Source organism: Arctopsyche grandis, chromosome 5 (assembly GCF_051622035.1).
Source record: "Arctopsyche grandis isolate Sample6627 chromosome 5, ASM5162203v2, whole genome shotgun sequence".
NCBI lineage: Eukaryota > Metazoa > Arthropoda > Insecta > Trichoptera > Hydropsychidae > Arctopsyche > Arctopsyche grandis.
In genome coordinates, this window is record NC_135359.1 from 21054844 (window position 1) to 21078825 (window position 23982).

Genomic DNA, 23982 nt, shown 5'->3' on the forward strand with positions numbered 1-23982 from the left:
ATGTATCAAAAATTGCAATATTTAATGTTGAATATATACATTTAAGATAAATTGTAGTTATAACCGTCGTAATGTTTAGTTATGGTGATGAATATACAGGTTTAATCATCTCAATGGTTAAAAAACTATACGTAATAGCATAAAAGAAATTAAATTTACATAGATAATAATCAGCATTGTGTACATTTTGCGCAACCTTCATCTACTGTGTTCCGACGCGGTCAACACAATCTTCTTTGCTTTCTTCTGTGTAATTTACATATGATGCCACTTGAGCACTTATTTTGTACATTTTCTATCCATTAGTCAAATATGATGTCCTATTTATTACTGATTTAGTCTTTTTACTCACTTATTCGGTATTACTTTTCTCATCCATTTTCATTTCTCCCTCTTTCGATATTTTCTTGTGATTCAGAGGTTCTTTATCTACATATCATTCAAGTTGAACGCAAAGCGTTGTACTTGTGAGGAATATTTAAGTATCAAATGATATTTGAAGGATTATAAGATATATATTTTTAGTCATTATAGTGTATTAAAAAAATATGGAAAAATTTTACATTTGTAATATATTTAATTAGATGATAAAATAGAAGAAGAAGAAGTCAATAATTTCTTATATTTAAGACAAATAATAGACATGTCTGGTAGTAAAGAAAAGTAAATAAAAACACGCACGAAATTTGGATGGAATGCATTCGGATGAATAAAAGCCGTTTTTAAATCAAAAATGCAACTCCGAGTGAAAAAAAACTTCGATCGATGTGTTCGGTCAGTGATGACACATGGCTGTGATCATTGAACGCCAAGATGATACAAAAAGCCAATGCATTAAAGAAGTATGGAACGCTGTGTTCTGGGTATAACGAAGAAAGACAGGAAGTGGAATACGTGGGTGAGAAGTATGACAAGGATAATCGATATAGTTTATATGTAGAGTGAAGAGATTGAAATGGCAATGGGCGTTCCAAGTGGCTAGAAGAATGGACAAAAGAAGTTGTAGAATGGTACCCGAGAGAATGCAAAAGAGTAAAAGGAAGACCGCAGGGAAGATGGGTAGACGGTATTAGAAAAATGTGTGGGGTGAGATGGATGAGTTGCCCAAAACAGAGACGAATGGAACCGTGTTAAAAAAGCCTTCATCCAGCAGTGGATGGTGAATGACTCTAAATGATGATGATGGTTAATATACATACATATATATGTATGTTGATAGTTTGATGGGTACTATCTATGATGTATTATGACGTAGTGTGATAAGTATTATCTATGACGATTTTGATTATGTATATATTTTTATTTGGTGATAGATATGCATGTTTATTCTGAAAATTCTCACGCGTGATCAAGTTCACTTTCGTCCCGAAAACAAAACTCTACTTTTGCTCTCGTTGCTCAATGTAACAAAAGCGTGTTTGTTTCGTGCTCCCGCGATAAGCTTTCAGTATATATTTTTGTTCGGTATTTTTCCCTAGCATTCACTTTTATCGAATAAAATCACACTCAGTGCAATACCCGCTATCACTTTCAACTTTTGATTGTGTTGTTTATGCCTGTGTGTGTGTGTTCGTCGGTACACTAATTTGCTATAGTAGTTTATACGCTGTTGTATTTTTCGCATCCCAAATATGCTCCCACGCTCATTGGACTCATTGTTACGATGATAATTTCCAATGATAAACAAATGCGAAGATCATTCCCATATTATTTATTTAAAGTACTTGTAATACGAAAAGTATATTGATTAAAATATAATTATTTAAGCTGCGCTTAAATATAAATTATCGTTACCAAGACATTAAATGGTCGTAACGCTGTATAAAATTTTCAGATTTCATGAGAATTTTTTTGACAGCCATATCTTTATAATTTGAACAATGTAAAAGCAAATTTGATAATAGTAGGCAATAGTAGCAAGAATATGCTGTTGTTTAATGTTGTTAAATGTTATGAATTTTATTTTATATTGTTCAAAAATTATTCGCAAAGTTGTAGTTGTAATTGCAGTTACTTTTTCGTGTTAGTTCTTTTAGGCAAATTTTTGATAGTTTCGTATTTTTGTATTATATAAACGGGTCTACGTGACGAGCCAGAATGTTAAATTACAGAAAACACAAATATCGGAAGGCAAAGATCGAAAATCGAAAGATCTTAAGTCGAAAGATAAAAAAAGGCTGCATGGTAAACGGTACATACTCACTTAATTTGCGCGATCAGGGTACAACAGGAACAAGAGGAACAGGCTTTTACTCTTGTTCCTGTTGTATCCTGCTCGCGCAAATTAAGTGAGTATGTACGTGAGTATATACCGTTTACCATGCATCCTTTTTTTTTTATCTTTCGACTTAAGATCTTTCGATTTTCGATCTTTGCCTTCCGATATTTGTGTTTTCTGTGATTTAAAATTCTGGTTCGTCACGGAGACCGTATATAAACATACTGGTATTTTTATTAACAACATAGATCAGTGGTTAGCGTGTAATGCTTTCAACTGAGTAGTCATGGGTTCAATCCCTGGACCGACGCTGCTTGCCAGACCTTGGATATGTGACTCTAGGTCGATCGCTTCCTATTAGAGTTTTCTGATTTCATTGAAATGGTTCCAATACACTGACAACCTTGTCCTATTTCTCGTAAAATTCGAGTTTTCCGTATCTCAAATTGGCCGATTTATAAAATTCTTCAAAATGTAATTGGCTTGTCAAATTTATCCATAGATGTCTCTATGGTGATTTAAAATTAGTTAGGGTTTTATCCTAACATTGACAAACACTGATTTTACACCTGAGCAATGTGTATTATTATTATTCTTTAACTATGTATATATTTTTTTAATTTGGATTCAACTGACGATGTTTGCGTTATGTGCTATAAATTATCATTCGTTTTGAAATAATGGATGTTCTTTGTTCACAAACAGTTGCTTTTTGTTGTTGTTGTTTCAATTTCGATATCAATTTCTTCAGATACATTTTGCTCTGAAGTCGTGGGAAATCTTTAAAAAAAGTCGTAAAAATGCTTTTAAATCTATAGTTTTGAGGGAATACATTTATTTTGTGTTGTAAATTGGATAACAATCGTTTGCAATACTATAGATAATTCGGCAATTTGTTTTGAAATGTGTAACAGCCTAGTCTGTTCAAAAATCATCAATTATAGGTATTGAGTTTCCGTAATGAAAATATTTTTTTCTAGTCATTTTCTTTTTGTTTTACAAGGTTTTTTTGGAAGCTGTCCTCACGCAATTTTTCCTTTCCCAACTCAAAAACAGTTGAATAAGTGGGTATGATCCGAGTGATCGTTATGCTGTAAAGCGTAAATAATAGAAGCCGTAATTGTTTATACATAACGGTCATAACGATTGCCGTGTTTTCGGTCAGACTTTCCATTTTTTCCATAAGGAAATACATAAATGCGCGTGCTCTTTTTATTTTTCCACAAATCATCTGTGAAATTGACCGCAAGGTGTTGGGCCATTAAAATCTCTCGCTGGAGAAATTTCAGCAAGACTGAAATCACCTTGATAGAGTTACTAAACTAATTATTTAGAACTATTTATGTATATATAATATATGTATGTAAGTATAAGTAAAAAAGACTTTCTGATCGTTTATATTTATTTAAATTTGCAAATGCTGTGCGTCCATCATAAATCTACTTGATCGATGGTTTCTCTCGCCATAAAGTGTCGGTAGATTTACTCGTTATGACCAAAAAGAAAATTAAGTGAAGATCTTACGACGATTTTCTATTAAACTTGACGCAAATAGCATTTTGCAACGAGGGAAACCGACTTGAAACTTGTCTGTTTATTTTCTTTTTTTCTTTATTTATTTATTTTATTTCAATGTATATTTTTTTCTTTTCTCTCGTAAACTAAGACGATTAGTTTGTAATATACATATATCGATATTAATTATATATAAAAGCTTTTGATATGATCTCTGTCAACTGTGTAAACTATTCCAATTAACATCATGTGATCATGATGAAGACTTCGTCGATATTGAACCGTTTATTAACTTTCTAAATGAATTTATAGATATTTATTTGGAATGGAAAAATATATATGTATGTAACATGTGCGTAGTTGCATTTAAGCGGTTAATCTTATTCGGAAAATCTTCAAATCTAATAAATCTAGGCAATGAAAATGGGTGTTTGGAATATTACATTATTCAAAAGAGTTAATAAATTATAGCAATTTATTTTTTATGTGACTTTCTCTCTAAATATAATGGGAAATAATTGGAGCACTTTTTTGAGATTAAAACCGGCTCCATATTGTTTGTAGATTTTCAATTATGTAAAGCGCCATCTATTCGTTACTTACAAAACTTTCATAAAATACATATTCATATATTTTTTAATTAAATTTTTTATGAAAACACATATGTATGTAGAAAATATACTTAACACAATTAATATTATATATATTATATGTACTTATGTATGTAATAAAATTTACACTATTAATATATATTAAATGTACATATGTAATAAAATTTTTCAGAAGTTTGATTTGATTGTATGCACCATTTATAACTTAAATATTCCAGCTAAAATAGCTAAGTATTCAATTCAAATTACATAAATGCGTCATATTATGTATATAAATAAAACACGGAAAACAGAGTAAACAATGCCGGAAAAAAATTGCGGTAATTAAATTTTGCACTGTGGGAAATTCGATGTTTTTAGTTCAATGTCGCAGGATGTGTTACTTGAACTCGAAAAACATTAGTTCACAACATGCGGTTTTCGAACACATTCTTTTATGTATTTCATTTAATTGCATACCCTTGATTTAAATAAATTCTATTCAAACCCCTTTAAAACACTCAAAAACCTCAGAGTCATACGATGACCTTGCCGTACATTTGATTCGGACCCATTTTGTTTTAACATCAATGCAATTTGCATCTGTATGGTCATTGTGTATGACTGGGTACATCATTTTTGATTTTGTACAGGATGACCCGAAATGTGGGTCGCACACCAATTTGCGTAGAAATCTTGGCCGACTCGCATAAGAACTTATAACACTTTTCAACTGTGGTCTGCATATAATATAAATACAAACATATATTGTAATGCCAATTTATCACAATATGTTTGTATTACATATAAATATTTGATTGATTTTTGTGGATGGGATTCTGTGTAATACCTTAATACCTTGTAGGGTCAATGATGGGTAAAATTCGTACTAGAGCGTTACTAAAATTTAATAGGGGACCTCTCGATGGTGACGCAGAGCGGATGTTCGTGGATGAAAGTACTTCCGGTTTGTACTATCGTACACCTGCATGTGTGCTTGTGGATGTTTGTTTGTACCGGTACTAATGCAGACACAGCGGTTCACATTGTAATGCATGGCTTAACACCTATCGGCAATTGTTTGGATACAGTGACCTCACGTTTATTTTTTTGCAATATATTTATCATAATATTATATTATAATACATAGATTCAAGTATGCATATGAACAATCTGCGTAATTGGAATTGAGTCATTATAATATAAAGCGGATAGGTAAAATATTGTAATCAAACTCGTCTCTTCTTACATTGCAGTCTTGATTTATATCTTCGGTTACTTATAATATAATATAGTATATAATGGGATTTTAAAAGATGTGAAAAGGTATCTCATGATGATTAGATCGAGTATGTGTTTTATGTACATAGGTACTATATATAAGAGTTTGCTTATAATATTGTAAAATTAATATCATATTTGATTTAAGTGAATGTAAAATTAATATCATATTTGATTTAATAGTTTATTTTTGCAAAATATTATGATTGATTTTTATAGTTATAGTTTGTCTCTAATATTTAATGATAATTATTCACTAGTTCATTGATTGTTATAATATTTTTTTACAGAAGAAAGAAGTATTCATTATTCAATCTCGTAATAGTTATTAACATTTTTACAATACAATTTAATCAATTTAAATTTCCAATGGAAGTTATCGTAGTTCATGATTAAATTAGGCCACAAATTGAATAGTCAGTTTTTCAATATATGGTCAGTAAATTTTACGAAAATTTATTCATCATAGTATAGATACATACTATATTTATGTAATAGATAAAAATTATCAGTCAGTAAATCGATTATTATTAAAAGTATTTTTTGACAAATGGAAAATAGTCATGCAGTCAATGACCGATTATATCACTTACTGGTCATCTATTTAGTTATCAAATAAAACGAAGTTACTGACCAAATTACATAAAAATAAATACATATAATGTACTTTTCATTTAAATTGTTTACAAAAAATAAATTTGTTTTGGATGTTGTTTTGTCAAACGGAATCAATCCATGTAAGTATTAGAATTTTAAATTAATTTGATGCATCACCAGTAATAATATACGGTGATTAAATATATTAATACATTTTGAATATTTGATTTTCCATTTTACAATATAATTTTGAAAAAAAATGATATAGATTTCTAAAAAATGTATCCTATTAATTTTGTGATAAATCTTTTAAACAGAAGATCAATATAATATGAATGTATTATATATGTATTACTGAACTATTTGTGTAATGCAATTAGCTTGCATATATAATATTTCATAGTCATTGGAAACGGATGAAAAATCTTCTTAATTGAGTAAATATTATTGAAGTTTTAATCTAAATAGTTTTACAAATAATGTGACTAAGGAGCATTTAAAATTTACAACTTCCTATATTCAATTAATACTTTCTATTTGGTAAAAAAATATTTTTTGTTGTTTATAAAATCAGAAAGCTTCATTGCATGCATTGCATGGTACATATGTATGTATGAATGTATGTACATATACGAGTATATGTACCACTGAATTTCGACTAGAAATTTATTTGTCTGGAAGTAATTCTGTCGTAGATATTCTAATCGAGATATCACCGTAAATATATTAACTTTAAACGCATGTAAATTCTTGCACAAATTCGTCTACTTTTCACAGGCCTTCATCCGGGTGAAAAGAGGATGTGAAAAGAGATCAATCGACTTTTTAACAATTTGAGAAACCTCCTCACGTTCCAACGACCTCAACGCCGACAATCGGGAGGTAATAATTTAAATTTGAAGCCTCACAACGAGGGTCGCATCAGGTACCACAATCAAAGGAACAAAAGAGTATACCGCGTACATCGAAGCGGTGCGAACGCGTTCGCAACAACGCTAACCGAAATGTCAATTCACGCAATAAAATCCCGAAAAAAATCATAAACAATAAATAAACACATTTAAAAAAAAGTGTATCATAATAATTAAAATGTGTAAATAAAAAGTGCGTAAAAATGACTCGCGAATAGAGTGTTCAATCGTGTGATTCCGGATTAAGTGTGTAACGAGAGTTCCGTTCTATTAAGTTCCGATCGAAACGAAAGCTTAACTTTCGATAAATCGGTGGATTGATCTGCATCATCTGAGATCATTTAAATTCGAACGAATGGATTTGACCGAATTTGCCTCGTACAGATTTGTCTCTTTATAGCCGCGCAAAAGTATGATAAATTCGTGTACGTAAATACGTATTATAATACGTTGATAGTATATCCGTCGTCGATTATTTTAACGTTATAGCTCGAAAAGTGTGTCACGATGGCTTAATAGTAATAATCGACGTTATGAATTGATCACTTTCTTCCGAGACGACGACTCTTGATGTGTGGAGTCGTCGTTAAAAGTCGATTTATAACACTTTTGCATCGTGTCGAATAAATTTCACTGCGGTTTAATAATCGTTGTGATTAAATTAAGTTCATAGGCACAATAGGAGATTTATTAAAATTCAATTATTTTATTTGAAGAGGTTGAGGGATTTTTTTCGGTGATTGATTGTAACAATTAGTCGTGTCGTCTAAACAAGTTGCTTGTCGGCGATCTCATTAAATTTTTCAAGTCTTCGACAGACTAGTTAATTGCATGCTGATTTTCATGTTTTTTTTTTCAACAAGTTTTTCCATGTCAATTTAATTTACCTCGTATAATTTACGTGAATTCGAAACTACATATTCAATTTAAAGTGAGAAAACGTATTTCTTAAAATCTACAGATTCCGGAAAACTCAAAGACAGTTTAAATTCATAATCCAGAATTGAATCCAAATATAAATGTATGGAGAATGATGTTATTACTATAAAACTAAAAAAAGTATATATTATACTATATGTACATACATATGTACATACATATATACATACCATCGTTTGAGCCTTCAGTCTCATCAAAATATTTGTATCTATTTTGAGATAATTTATCTCAGTTCCGATAGTCTTTCGTTGTATATATGTATACATATGTGATGAAAATTTTAAATAACATAAAACAAATAAAATTTTAAATTGTCTTCATTGTGCTTAAATTACTGATTCCTAATAATTTAAATAACATGGTAGTTTCATTTAAATTGCATTGTATTGCTACTTGATATTATGTCAAACATTATAAACTTCATTTTAATAAACAAAAAATAAATAAAAAAACATATATAACATCTTAAAACAAGGAAATATTGATATTTTCAAGCTGGAAACCTTTCATTGACCACTACCGTATATATTGAAAAATCATTATTCATATTATATTAAAGTTAATGTTATATTTTTAACGCAGTTTTTAACGGGCCCAAACTTGATTTCGACAAATTGAGTTTATATATTTCAGACAATCAATCACACTTGCTCGGCGTCCCCCAGGCTTTCTTGTATACAAGTTCGTTCAAAACCCATCTAGGATATTAGCTAAGGTATCTTGACAGAGATATTATACAATAATTCGTAGTCTTAATTTGAAAACTGTGGTTTAGCTTATCGAATTAACATTCAAACGTTAATTTTTATATATGTAATTATATAAATATCTATATTTGTTTTCATGAATAAATTTATATGTCTACATACATATGTATGTATATGTGTTTACTTTCATTTATGACATTACGTTCCCAACATTTATTATTAATAATGATTATTATTTAATAATTAATGTAACTTTTTGCTAAATAAAATCTAATTAATCTAATACTGTTGTATCTCAATTAGATATATGATATAAACTTCTGTAATTGCTAACATTTGTAAATAAAATTCAAGACATTATTTTTAGATTGTTAATACTAGTACTAGAAATAGATTTAAAAGTGTTTGAATAGGCATATTCTAACTCTGATAGTTTTCGATACAATAAATGTACATAAATAATCCAAAAATCGTCTTGTATTATATGTATATAAATTAGTACATACATATTTCCAACCAATACATGACAGCAAAACAAATATTGAATATGCATCATGAGTCGAACGAATTGCAACAGTAGCGATGAAGCACGTCGCACAATTACTGTCACCTTCTATGGGTTACATCTATATTTGGCTTAGCTTAAAGTGAAAGCTTTCACCGTTTTAGTACAGCCGAAAAGTTGCGCGTACAACTTATAACAGTTGACACGTTTCCCTTTAACACTTGGCCGGCCGCCGATTCAGTTTCACTATCGACCGTCCGTTAGGTCGGCTTTCGGCTGATTTTCGGTCGACTTTCCATCTCGAGAGACGCGTAGTATTCTCGGCGTTATCTTCGAGTAAATAAATAAAGAATAAATAATTAGAAAAAAAGAGCGATTACTCTCCGTGCTGGCTCGATTCGCGGCGGACGCGCATGTGTGCGTTCGTGCAGACCGATCGTAGTTATTCAAATTCGAACGTAATTTATGTGCGGTCGGTCGATTTCTACAACAAACGAGGCGATCGAACTGAAAGATCCACACATATGAATGTTTACAATATTGATCTGACCGCGGTCAAGTACGCGCGTACGTTCGTACCGATGGTTTTTCTGCGGGAGAGCGCGAGGAAAAGTGCGTGAAAATTTCGGCAAAACTCGCGAAAATCGCCTGAAAGCGCGAGTGTGTGCTCTCAAAGGTTTTTTCAATGTTTTGAAAATTGTGAAATGTGATCATAAGTGTCGTTGAAAGTTTTAAAAATTGTAAACCTTCGTTAATTTTCCACAAAAGCGCCTAAATTTTGTTTGTTTATTTGAATTAGTATGTATGCATTATTAGTTTTCATATCGATTTTTTCAATTTGATGTTAGAGCTGATGTGTTGGAAATACAATACATATATTTATGTAACTTATAACTTTATTGAGTGCTGTATTTAATTTGAAATTCATATCTCAAATATGTCATAACTAGTCTTCGGTGGTGGCGTATCCATTTCCCAGGAAAGAGGGTTGACTATTGTAAATTTCTATTGTCCTACAAAGTTAGGGAGCAAAAAAGAAGGTTGACAATATAAATTGACAATAGTGAACCCATTTTTTGTCCAAATATAAACTGGCCGCCGTTCCTTAGTCATAACAACATAAATTTTGTTATTTTATTTTTATAATTTCCATATTAGTTCATAATCATTGTATGTTTTAGTATTTTTAAGGGGAATATTTCAAATAATTAATTGATTAAAAATAGTTTTCTTTAGAATTTATGTATACAACATACATATGTACATATATCTACATACGTATATAACTGTTAAGTTTTGTAATATAATAGAAAACTTTTAATGGTAATGAAATTGAATGGGCTTAGTTTCCTATATTGTTGCTTTTCATTTATGAAATTTTGCATACATTTATGTGCATTATCGGAATCAAAAACCAATTGAAATCTTTATTCGATGTTTCAAAACATGTATACGAGCGTTAAATATTGTTCCATTTTATAAACGTTGCGGAACAATCTGATTCTAATTACCGTATCAAAACTATATGTAGCGCGTTTCAATATTACATTTATAATAATTAAAAATATACATTTTACTCATATGTATATTTCAATTTTTATAAACAGTTCAATGAGTCTTATTACAATGAATATTATTATATAACATGACAAAGTTCAAATTCATACAAATAGTATTATGACCTCTTCGAATTAGCCTCACGTAATAACGTACCAATGGTTATTTTCGAACAATGGCAATGTTATTGCCGTCGTACACTTCCGTTTCATTTCACGTTTTTTATTTCAATATGTATGTAACTATATGCATACATATGTATGTATGTATGTAGTTTCGAAAAAAAATGTAGTGATGCCCGTATACATGGAGGTAATATCGATCGAGACGTTTCGTACTTGACGTACATACATACGTCTAGTTTCTAAAACGTCTGTGCATAATTTAATGTCACGTAACTATTTGACAATAACGATGTAATTAATTTCATATTGATGCACGCGATGTGCAAACACTATTTTGTTGTACTTGAGGTGTATGGCGTGTCGTTATTAATTCAGTGAAAGGTACGAACAGTACGGTGAAAAAGGCTCTGCATTCGATTAATATTTAAATTACGTCGTCTTTTTAATTTCCTTGATTTTTATTCCGCACTTTTCACGAAATTATTGTTTTTTTTTTCAAAAGACAACATCATGTGCGTGTGTTCATATTTACAAATGGATTAAAGATGTTCTAAATGAAGTTTATCCATGACAAAAGACATGATATCATATTGTGGCGCTTTGGCGCGATTCGTCAAAGAGATATGTTGTTGTTCCGAGGCTGGAGATTGGTCTCCTATGACTGAAGAACAAATCAAAAAGGAAATTCAGCGCGAAAAGGAAAGAAGGAGTGTGTCTAGAAAGGACGCAGCTAAAGAATTGAAGCGTAAAATATTCCGTGTGGGATCAAAGAAAAATAGAAGAAGGGACAATTTAAAGCTTGACAAGGAAGTGTCGACTTTGGAAAAGTTGAATCACGAGCCTGAAGAGACTTGGATGCAAAGGCGAGATTACGCATATTCTTTCAGAAACAACTTAAAATACTTAAACGAAGACGGTACCGATTCAGCAGATCAAAATTCAAGGTTGAGCTACTCTACTTGTGATGGGAATTGGTCTTTGAGTAGGAAGTGGAAGAATAATCTGCATTTAGATACGTACAATCCAGATCCCATATACGCTTACCCTCAAGAAGTCATAGGAAAATCTGGTAAAAAGTACGACTATACGGAACACGTAAAGAAATTAAAGACGAAATTGAAGCTCATCCAAAAACACAGAGTTAAAACTAGAGATAAGAAGATTTTGAAGGAGCAGTTGCGGTACGATCGTAACATAAAAAGGCACATTAGAATTCGCTTCATGTTGTCGTTGAGGCTTAGGAAGTATATTAGGAAGAAGGTGCCGACTTTGCCTTCTTTCAAAAAGAAGATCGATCATCATGTAGACGTTGAAGTACCTAAAAGGTGCTTTCCAAAGACTGAAGAGATGGCTAGTAGGTCTTTGGAAGTGTCCACTCCAACGATTTCTTCATTCGGCACCAATTTGAGCGGGAAAGTTTTGTTCGACGTGAACGAGGCAAGGAACGAGATGGTATCCAGGTGTCATGGAGAGTTTGACCATGAAGTATATGCTGGTAATTTGAGGTAATTAGGATATACTATCTATGCTGTGGAAATTGTTGCCCCTATATTTTTCCATGCGTACCTGAGATAAACTGTAATCAAACGTAACAAGTGCCATTACACTGATGGATCATATGAGTCATCTTTCGCATAGTCAGTTTGGTATTTTTTCTATTCGAACTATAAGCTTAAGTAGGAAACTGAAGTGCATATATTTTAATCCAGTTACAGAATTACATACATATGTTGATAAAAAATATACATATGTATAGTTTAGAATTTAATGAATCATTCTTATTAAATCGGTATACACTGTACACTATATAGAGTATTCAATACAGACGTTTGTCATATCAGTGATTGGGGGAGAAAAGTTTTACTGAAGTTTTTATGTTGTATGGAGGGAGATTGAAGTTAGAGAAATACTGTGTAAATTCTACCAGCAAAATTCCTAATAGAACTAACCCAGACGAGTGACTTTTTCGACATCTACAACTTCGTGAATATATTTTATTGAATATAAATATTAAACTTATAAAATTTAATAATAGCTGAACGATATGCTATTGTGTAGGTACTATTATTAAATTTTACAAGTGAAAAAGATTCACGACGTTGCAAATATTAAATAATTACTCATGCGGAAACTTATACAAGACAAAAATAGTCTCACATGTGTTTGTAATAGTTTGAAAGGAAATTCGGATGAAAAACAGCTCAGGTCACATTTTCATTTAGTCAATTTTGAGTGATGAAAATAGGCATCTGCATGAAGTACATACATACATATATGTATTATATGTAATTGCGTCACCTTCGACTTGATTGCGTAACGGTCAAAAATATTCACGTTTGAAATATGTTCCCGAATAATTGATCCAATGCAGATAATTACCATTTCGCTGTCAAAACTCGACAAGCACAGTTTTAACAGTATCTCATATTTCAATAGACATGTGGCTAGTGTAACTCAAGTTTAACTTTAAAATCAATCCACTAATAGAATATTCAACTACGTACAAATCACAAAATAAATAAATCAGCATATATAACTTCAAGGCACTGACACAGTTGATATAACTGACTTTTTTAATAATATCAACTTCATTGACTGACTATGCACAGTTAGCATATCAAGATAGGTCATTATTGCAACGCCGCATAATTTAACCGGACGTGTCACTAAACTATTATACATATGTGTGTCAAAACTATGGTTGCAGTTAACCATTTTATAGTCTGATACATCTTGTATTGATATGTGCGTATAAATTTAATTACTCAAGGTTGTCGTAATGCAATTTAGATGAAGACATACATATGGTGGATGATGTTGAATTGCTAATTTTATATTCAACGGTTTAAAAATTGACGAAACATTTCCGAGTGAGTAACTGTGAAGTTATGCGTTATTGAAACGATCAATTGAATTACACGTTGGTTAAAATGTTTGTTTAATTACTATATAATAATTGAGAATAACGTTTCGGTGTGTTCGACTCCGACCTACTAAATTTCTCGTAATATATATTGCAAAATTGTATTAAATTATGTATATAAATTTAGATTTGCTGAAATTGTTTGAATTGTAACGAAAAATAATTGGTGTGTGATGAATTAAGATAATAACGGAATTGTATGATAATAATTGTGCAATTAAAATTGATTAATTTTAGCACAATTTTATCTCGTGCATAATATTTGGAATCTATTTCGATACATGTATGTATGCACATAATGGAATATGTGCAAAATTTTAATGATTAATCCAATTCTAAGATTTTGTACGTAAATCGTTTTATACTTATTTCATTAGAATATTAGATGAGTATATACTATATATCTAGTAGTAGAGCTTAATTTCACGGTCAAGTTTAATGAATGTTTGTATTAAAAAATATGATTTGTTTTTATGTATATAATTTAATTTATCAGTGCGATATATAATTTTTATATTTATAACATATCGTTGGTATTCTGATTTTTTTAAACATTGATTTTTTTAATTTGTTATTGAATGTCAAAACATTAATAATGATTTAAGTAACAAAAAAAGAGAGCTTAAAACTTCTTGATTTTCGAAAAAACCCATTTTCTCAAAACAAGAATGTTTGAATTAAAGCTTTCTGCCATTATACCGACGATATAAGAAAAATATTTAATGATATTTTTGAGACAATTTTGAAGTGCTCTATTGGAGATTTTCAAAATCTTTTTATATTGAAACCATGTTTTCTTTATGTAATTTCTTTTTTAATAATTTTATTAGTATATTTGCTATTAAATTTGCTTTTATTTACATTTTTCATATTTGAAAAATATAATTTTGATAAAATAGCAGCTCTTTTGACGTTTTTCCAAACTACTTTAGTTTATAAAAATATTTATAGGTGTCACTAGTATTTTTTTTATTATTATTTTATAGATGTCAGAATTATTTAAAGACTTAATTATTTACATTATTTTGAAGACGAATGATAATATAATATGACAAATCAATGAAAAATGGAATATACAATTTCGTACTTAAATTTAATTTTTGTGCATAAAATTTCTTTACTGTAAGTTTAACTAAAAAAATTCTATAAAATTCAAAGAAATGTATTTATTGTTTCATTTATTTCTAATATAAATCAACCTCCTAATAATTGTCACAACTGCGAGTTTATTTGACAAGTTTTGTATACGATTAAATCAACTGCCCTCACGAGTAAAATATTTTATATCCACGTCAGTGCTTAATTTTCATTCATGGATATGTAATGAATTAATATATTTAATTAAATTTCAGATCTTGTTTGGACGCAGTGAGGAGAGCTGGAGGCACCATGGGCCCCGCTGTCGGGGGCGCAGTCTCGGGTACGATGCCTTCAAGGGCTCGAAATGGGGCCCTGGCTCTTCATTACGCAGCAGCCAGGGGATGCTTGGATTGCGTTCGACTACTCGTTGACTCAGCACCGGATATAAGGTCAGTAAAATATATAATGTTTGTATTTATAATGGGTTAACGTGTGCCACGGAGATTACATATCAACCTCGGCAATAATGTTGGCCGTGTGCAGTTTTAACGATGTCAGATCTGGTTTTAAACAAGTAACTGGTCTCGTGTCGTACCTCAACGTTAGTCCAGTTAAGTACTGGCCACAGTTAAGGCTAAGTTAGCTTTTTGAGTTAAAATGGTACAGATCTCCGTTAGCCCCACTCACCTAGATGCTGCGGCACGCTTTGTTCCAACGGTCGTGGACTTGTTTTTACGATATATAATTATTATCGTATGCGTATTAATAACCAACTTTTTATATCGTGCATTACGTTATAAAGAGGGATTATTATTTTATTGTAATATTTATGAAAGTTTTTTCATGTTGAAAGTAAATGAAAAAGGCTTTAATTCATTAGGACTATATATTTACATATGTACGTATTGTAATTAGTGCTGTTAAATGTCGTTGTTTTTTTTTTAGCAAATTACTGCTAATTTTTTAATCAAAAGCCGAAAATTTTGCGAGGCGTGAAATTAAATAAAAAACAAACGAGAGCGAAAGCCGTCGTCTAGAAACCGATTTTTTTTATTTGGTATCGTGTTTTCGAAAATCATTTGATTTAATTTCAATAAAAGATTCGATAGTACGAATATATGTACATATGTATGTACATAGGTACATATAAACATATGTATGTATGTTGACGTGTCATAATAAATGATAATCTCTGATAATCGTTTCTATTTTTTTTTTTGCAATATAATAATATTAACAGTGGAATGTTTTTTAAACGTAACAAATTTTACGCTATTAAACAATCTATTACGGTGAATTGAAGAATCGATTAGAGATTTGTTTGCTGTATTTCTAATTTTCACCGAATGACAGTTGGCTTGCGAGGGATAGTGAAAACGAACAGAATGGTTAGATGTTGTCAATGAAAATATAGTAATTATACGTTTTACAAACATGATATTTTTTGTATATTGTATAATCTCAAATAAACGAATTTTTAAATTTGAAAAATACTATTATTCGTATTTAATAAAATAGTATTACACCATCAACTCTTACGCTACAAATAATGAACACACTAAAGATTCAATCTGTTTGGAGGCTATGAAATTGAAAATTGTTAAGAAAACGCACGGAACAACAGAATTACTTCCTTAATGTAATATTTAGTGTAAACAATTGTTTTTAAAATAAAACAAATGTTTTTTAAGGCTTTATAGTAATGGTTGGGTGATTTTCCATTTATTTAAGACATCACATTTCTTTCGTTTTTATATATCACTTAATATGACAAGAACACTTATGTGAAGCGTATAAACAATAGTTTTTATTCTACGTAGATATATTAGTTATTTTGTATAGCTTTTATCAAATAATATTTTAAGCCCGTAATATATTTATGTTTTTTTTATTAAAAAAAACCCAAAAAACCGTATTACACCGTATATAAAATAATATTGTATATACATATATACAAAATTGACATCAGAAAAGTTAAGTCAAGATTTATAGCAACAATGAAAAAAAAAAATATAAAAACAAAGAAGAAAATCATTGAATAATGGGAAATATGGGATATACAATAGAAATTTAAAGCAATAAAAGTAACAACAACAAAGATTAAGAGGGGGATATTGTTAAAAGAAGAGCAAGATCTATACAAAAAGGAATTAAAGGAATATTTGGTAGAACAGGGATTAATGTGAAATAATGAAAAATTACGGAGGGATCTGTTTGGAAGTTGGAATTTGATCTTAATAAAAAAAGACTATCAATTATATAATTCAAAAGTTTGAATATGCATGTACACATTATGTACAGTGCATTTTCACGCAATTATTCTTCCATTTAAATCATAATGTGTTGGATTTGTATCCACAGGCGCACTAAGTGCTCGTCTAAAGGTGCAGAAACAAGCGTGTTTTTTTCAGATAGTTTTGCACATGCAAAAATAAATATTCAGTCTATACCAACGCGATCCTTGGCAAAACTCACCCCATAAAATGTTTTCAGTGATATTTTATCCTAGTACTGACAAAATTTTGACTGTGATAGATAAATGTGATTCCCTTATTTGAAGAAATGTAGGAGAAAACTTGTCGAAATAATAAGATCGTACGAATTAAAAATGACATGAAGATACACCTGAAGATCACAACTGAAAATCACGAGCACGTCCCGTGCTACACGTTTATGTGTGTTCTTACCATAACACTCCTGATTCGTGACGCCCCTTTTAAGCCCCCGAAAATTATAAAAAAATGTTTAAACTTTAAAAACCTTTTAAAATGTTGTTAGTATTTTTGAATGTTTGAAAAAAATAACATTATTTAATTAGGGGCGAGGGGGGGGGGGACAAAATTGAGATGCTGAAAAACTCGAAATTTTGCGAGATAATGGGTAATGGCTTCTTTTTGGTTTAGTGGTTTCCACTAACTTATTTATTTCTTGGGAAACATTTCGTAAAATTAATGAGAGGAGAGATTCACAATCCCGCTATCCTGGAGAGACTAAAATTCTGGGCCCCGGAAAATCATAGGGTTTTGCGAAATCAAACGTGCTCATGAACTCCCCCCTCTCCAGAGCTTTTCGACTCCTTAACTTACTGGCACATTACTTGGACCTCTTCAATGCCAGTTATGTTGAATTGATGGAACACATCCTAAATAGCACGAAATAATTTTTCAATCTTATTTATTTGTTTTTTATTATATGTATTATATGTACATACATATTTCTTACTTGATTTTTATTATTTTTTTATGATTTTTATTATTCTTGATTTGTTTTAACTTATATTTGTAATATAACCACAGTGACGCTTTGGGGCTACCAAATAAAATATTTTTAAAATAAAATAAAATAGATTCATACCAAATATAACACATATTTACGTAAATTAATATATACATATACATTAATATTTATTAATTTATTTATAGTTTTGGACCATTGTGGCATTACAGGAAGAACCTAATGCGCCACAATGGCCTACATTTATATATTTGTATATTTAAATATTAAATATATTACATGTATATTTACATATTTATATATGTATATGTATATCCACATGTATTTGTTTGTTTACATACTATGTATGTACATATGTTTATGTGTATGTTCATATGTGTTTGTGTGTTTGTACATACATGTGTTTTTTTTCTCATTTATTCAATGATTTTTACTTCTTTTTTGTAATTGGCCAACAAGGTGCATTGGGTTTACCTGTTAGGTCGCCCTGGTATAAATATATAAATAAAATAAACATATATCTGATACTAAATAGTTTTATTAGGCAGATTATTTATTTGATAAATAGGTTTATGAAATTATCGAATTAAATGCAAATAAATGAACTGACATTGATATTTACTTTTTTAAGCAAATATAAATTTTCTGTAATTGAATGTGAATGTGACTTTTGTGGTAGATGATTTCGGAAAATGACTTTAACTTTAGATCAAAAGAAACTCTTATCCTATTTGCATTCGATAGATAATGTGAGATTATCGAAAGGAAAATATAAAATCTTTAAAAATAAGAAAATAATGATACCTAATTAAAAGCTTTTGAATTTATAGCCTTGTACTAATTAAACAGAATACATCCAAACTGCGATGTCAAAACTAATAGGTCGAATGTTTAACTGTGAAATGTTTACATGCTCTGCGACGAATCTTATTAATAAATAATTATATATTTTTTTGCCAATTAGCAAAGAAGCAGACAAAACGAAAGGCGAACCGAGAGTCGACGTCGGTTTCGCATTGATAAATATTAAATACGACTTTAATATAATAATATACGTGGTTTTGTTCGCGTCGAGGTGAACGGAGTGTACCAGCAGTATCTTGGTCTCGCAGTAGTTCACTCTACATTGAACACTCGTGCGAGACGATCGTGCGGCAGGGCATTTATTCAAGAGTGGTTTTTTGGGACGGAAAACGTGTGTGCTTTGACCCGAACTTCTGTGACCATAACCTTGTAGTGAATTTTAAGTGAAAAACAATGTATGATTCATAAATAATATAGTGCAGTGTGAAAAAAAAATTTCTTTCAAATTCATACACAAGTCAATGGCGATTTATGTGATCGATTTTTTAAATAAAACACAAATAAAAATAAATTCATAATATTATTTTGTTATAATATATTTAAGATAAAACCATAAACTGCATCTGTACTGTATGTGAAGTCAATTGTAATAATTATGATGCTATGAGCGTAAACTAAAAGGAAAGTTTACTTAACTGTAGGAAATTGTTAATTGTATCGGAAAAGTATTAAAAATTTCTTTTTATAATGTATCGCATCTTATACAATATAGTATGTTATTTTATATCTAAAGGTATATAAAACGGTTTCCAGTTAGTTATCTTATCAAACTATCTATGAAAAATTTTAAATGAATTTGAATTGTAACCTCATTTTTATAATTATTACAATTAGAATGCATTATAATATATGTTTATGGTAGCGTTTTTGTATTCGTTTAATCTTCGGCGTGTTTTTATATGCCTATATAAAATATGTATTAAATAATTGCATCGTTGGAATTTTGCGGATTAATTTGGATTATATGGCCGCATATGCGATCGCGTACAAAAAATTCGAATGTAGCAATTTTCGCGCGTAACATCGTGCAATTAAACACAACGTTTGTACAAACTGGAGTGTTGAAATCAGGTTGCGAAATGACCATAGGAAATACGGAAACTGGCAACAACAACAACAACAACCAAAAAATGAACAAAAATAAAATATGATCTGTCTGCTTAGCCACCGAAAAATATTGCCGAAGAATACGTTAACCGTAAAAGCTCATTACGACCGCTCGCTTTGTAATATAAATCACTCGTATAATACAGATCAGTGTGTCAATATAATCATTTTAAAGGTTAACCGGAATTTTCGTACGACCTCTTGACATCGTATCGTCAAAACTCATTTCGACATAATTCTGCATTTTAGTATGCAATTCTAAAAAAAATTAAATTTAATGTGTTTTTTCTTTTAATTCAAGCCGAAATTTGCAATCGGTGACTTTTTAAACGTATTGTGAAATTAGTTAGAAGGTGGTTGTGATGTGAATGTGTTTAAATTAGACACAAAGTCACCTTTGAGTGCTTCATCATGTATCCTGTAAACTTGTCTAGGACCATGTCGAACTTTTCATTGGAAAAACGAGAAAAGGTTAAGGGACTATCTCGATCCAGTTCTACGTCATCTTGCAGTAGTAAAACTGCTAAAAAGCGACATCGACATGCATCAAGAGGACTCCTCAGGTGAGATGTTTAGAATTTTTGAGGAATTAAATATGTTAAACTTGCAACGACATCAAAAAATGTTTGTTCCGATCTTGAATTTTTCCATCTATCGCTGCTATCATTGAAGGAAAGCTGTGTACATTTTATCGGATAATCATGGGAGTATTTATGTCGCAGTAATTACGGATAAATATTCGAACGGGTGACACAAAACAAGGGGTCTGTTCTGTGCTGATGATCACGAGAGTCACATTTCTCTTGTTCCGCTTGTAACCGAACGGTTCTAGATGTTACGGTGCGATTCTGACGATATAAAACACGTCTAAATAATAAGAATAATGCTAATAATTAAATCATAAGTCTTCACGACAACTGCATTATCGGATAAGTCGTCACCTGTTTGAGTAATTAATGATACTTTTCAAATTCGATTCGGATCAGTGAAAAGTCTCTAGATTAATACCGTCGGCGGGGTCAAGCTTTAGAAAAGCTTCGACGGTGAAAGTATTTTAATTTTCGAAATTGTTAAGGTTATAAAAGAAACGCAGATTCCTCATAATGACGGAGTAGAAGATGAATTTTTACGTGATGCAAATTTTAAAATTCGCATATTTTATCTCTTCGATCTAATCAAAATCGAAAATATACATAAGTTTTTGGTTAATTGGCTACACATTTACAACCGTGAAAAGAGTTAACTGGCAAGAAAATTTAAATTTTTATAACGGAATCATATAAACGCATTGTAAATATCAAAAATCATTTGGATGTCTGATTAATATACTATGCATCAATATTAAAACATTTCTGGCGCGCATCTGAATTTGTTCAAATTGTATAATAGTATATTTATATTTTTTTTAATTTTTATTACTAACTTCATTTTTATGTATTTTATTTTTTTTACTTTGTGTAAAATGGCCATTTTTTTACCGTATAAATAAATAAATATCTGGAGAAATCTTTATCATTTCTTCCAAGAATTATTAAAAAAAAACTCATTGATTAATCAAAATGGTTCGATTGAGCTATAAATTGTGGCAAATCAATTCAATGACTATTTTAATTTGCAACATTTCGAATTGATTGATAGAATTTCATTCAAAATTTATATAAAAATAAGTTTCGATGAGATGTTATGTATGCTGCCTTTCAATTGAAATCTTCCTCGATAAATTAGATTTAATATTTCATCATTATCATCATCATCAGAGACGTTCGATGGATGCTCTTCGCACAAAAAATGGTTCACTATTGTCAATTTCTTGGAAAAATCATGCTTTTTTTTAACGCCTTACTTTGAACACTAATGGAGAGGTATATTGTTATTTGAAAAGCATACATCGACCGCCTAAGATCATCATCATTCACAGCCATTTGCCATCGACTGCTGGATGAAGGCATCTCCAACACGCTCCCATTCGTCTCTGTTTTGGGCAACTTTCACCAATCTCATCCCTCGCATTTTTCTGATTTCATCTACCCATCTCCCTTGTGCACCCTATTACATTCTTTCGGGTATCATTCGAGCACTTATTTCGCCCATCTATCGTCCGTTCTTTTATCTACGTGACTCGTCTATTGCCGGTTCAATCTTTTCACTCTCACCATTACATCAATCACCTTTGTCATACTTCCCACAATACCCACGCATTCCGCTATGCCAAACATACAGCGTTCCATACATCTTTGAGTGCACTGATCCTTATGCAGCATTTTGGCGTTTAATGCCCAAGTTTCTCATTCATACGTCATCAACGGCAAGACACATTGATCGAAGATCTTATTTCAAGCACAGGGCATTTTAGATTTGAAAATGGCATTCATTCACCCAAATTTACTCCATACTAATTTCATACTCTTTATTTCTCTTATTTATTAGAAATGTTTGAATAATGTTTCATTAAAAAAAAATCATTAAGCTTACTCGGAACTAAATAAAATTATATGTATGTAAAATGAAATTTATAATAAAAAATGTACTGCAATTTTCTAATAGCTTTTGAATACGGGTATTCAGTTTTTATTTTTTGCAAACCAGTCGGGCCTTTTTGAAATCACCGTCCAAAAATATTACCGGTTCATTTTGACCGTGACGAACGAAAGACGCTAATTTTCACTTTCTTCACACGAGGGTTATCGCCAACGTGCGAAGATCGCTTCCGAAGATAAGCCACAATAACTTTTGTGCATCGCGATTTTTATTTCACCAATATATAAATTAAACACGCGCGCGCGATCTATATAATTCACGTTGTGTTTAATATACATTACGTAAATTTATTACGATTCATGTTTTACGCAACTTTAGGTATGTAAACGGCTACTGTCCGTTACGAAAAATATGATACATACATATGTACATATATAATCGTATTATGAATTTTACCGTCGAAGATGCGATGTTATGTGTGTATTTGCCAGTCGATCCGAGTTATTGGAATCGATACGGCATACTTCGACATGGTCTAGTGCAGCTTCACGCACCGAGAATGAGACATCTTTCACGAGCAATTTGTGTCATTCTGGTTTGCATTTGATAGAGATGTTTTGCACCGATCATCATCCATTATACTAATATTGGAAGATTACTTTGTTAATATTGGAATCATATTTTATCTTTTATGTTCAAATTTCTTTTATTGAAACAAAATTGTATCAAGATTTTGGACTACCATTGTTTGCCTCTAAAATGGTTGTATATGTATTTCCAATGTCTAAAGATCGAATAATTTTTATTCATCTTTGGTCTATATGTACATATGTATAATATCATCAATAGTATCGACAGAAATTAAGTCTATGATTTTTTTTTTTCTTTAAAACTTCTTCTTCCGCATTTGCTTAATGCTGAGAATCATAGACATTTATATCATCTGGAATCTGGTGGACGATTCACATCTACTAGTACTCCCGGTTCTATGACAAGTTGGAAGCAAGTCGATCACATCAGTTCTTTAATTTGTCCTCTCACTTGCCTTCCTAGTGTTCTAGTGACTATCAGCATTATTATTGGCAATATGGTCAAAGTGGGAAAGAATCCTTTACCTACATGTTTCCTACATTTTCATCTTACATGTCCCTTTCTCTCTTTTTAAGCATCCATGTCTCGATCCCATGCAATGCAATGGGGAATTTTTTGTTTTCTTATTATACAGCGGTTTTTCCATATCTTCGTCAGACTGATCATCGCCGTTTTCGCCACAATTTTACAAACTTTGTACAATGCTTGGTAAAAATGTGTTGATGTTTTTATCTAAACGAACTAAAAACGAGATCTAAAA

The 23982-nt window shown here is 30.8% G+C and overlaps 1 protein-coding gene across 1 annotated transcript in view; it reads left to right on the top strand.

Moving 5' to 3' along the window:
• The first annotated feature begins 11512 nt into the window (after positions 1–11512).
• Positions 11513–23982, top strand: part of f (espin protein forked) — a 44684-nt gene continuing 32214 nt past the window's right edge. Inside the window, exons 1-2 of the mRNA XM_077431649.1 lie at positions 11513–12450; positions 15221–15397. Of these exons, the coding sequence (XP_077287775.1) occupies positions 11513–12450; positions 15221–15397 (1115 nt within the window). The remainder of the gene's footprint in view (positions 12451–15220; positions 15398–23982) is intronic.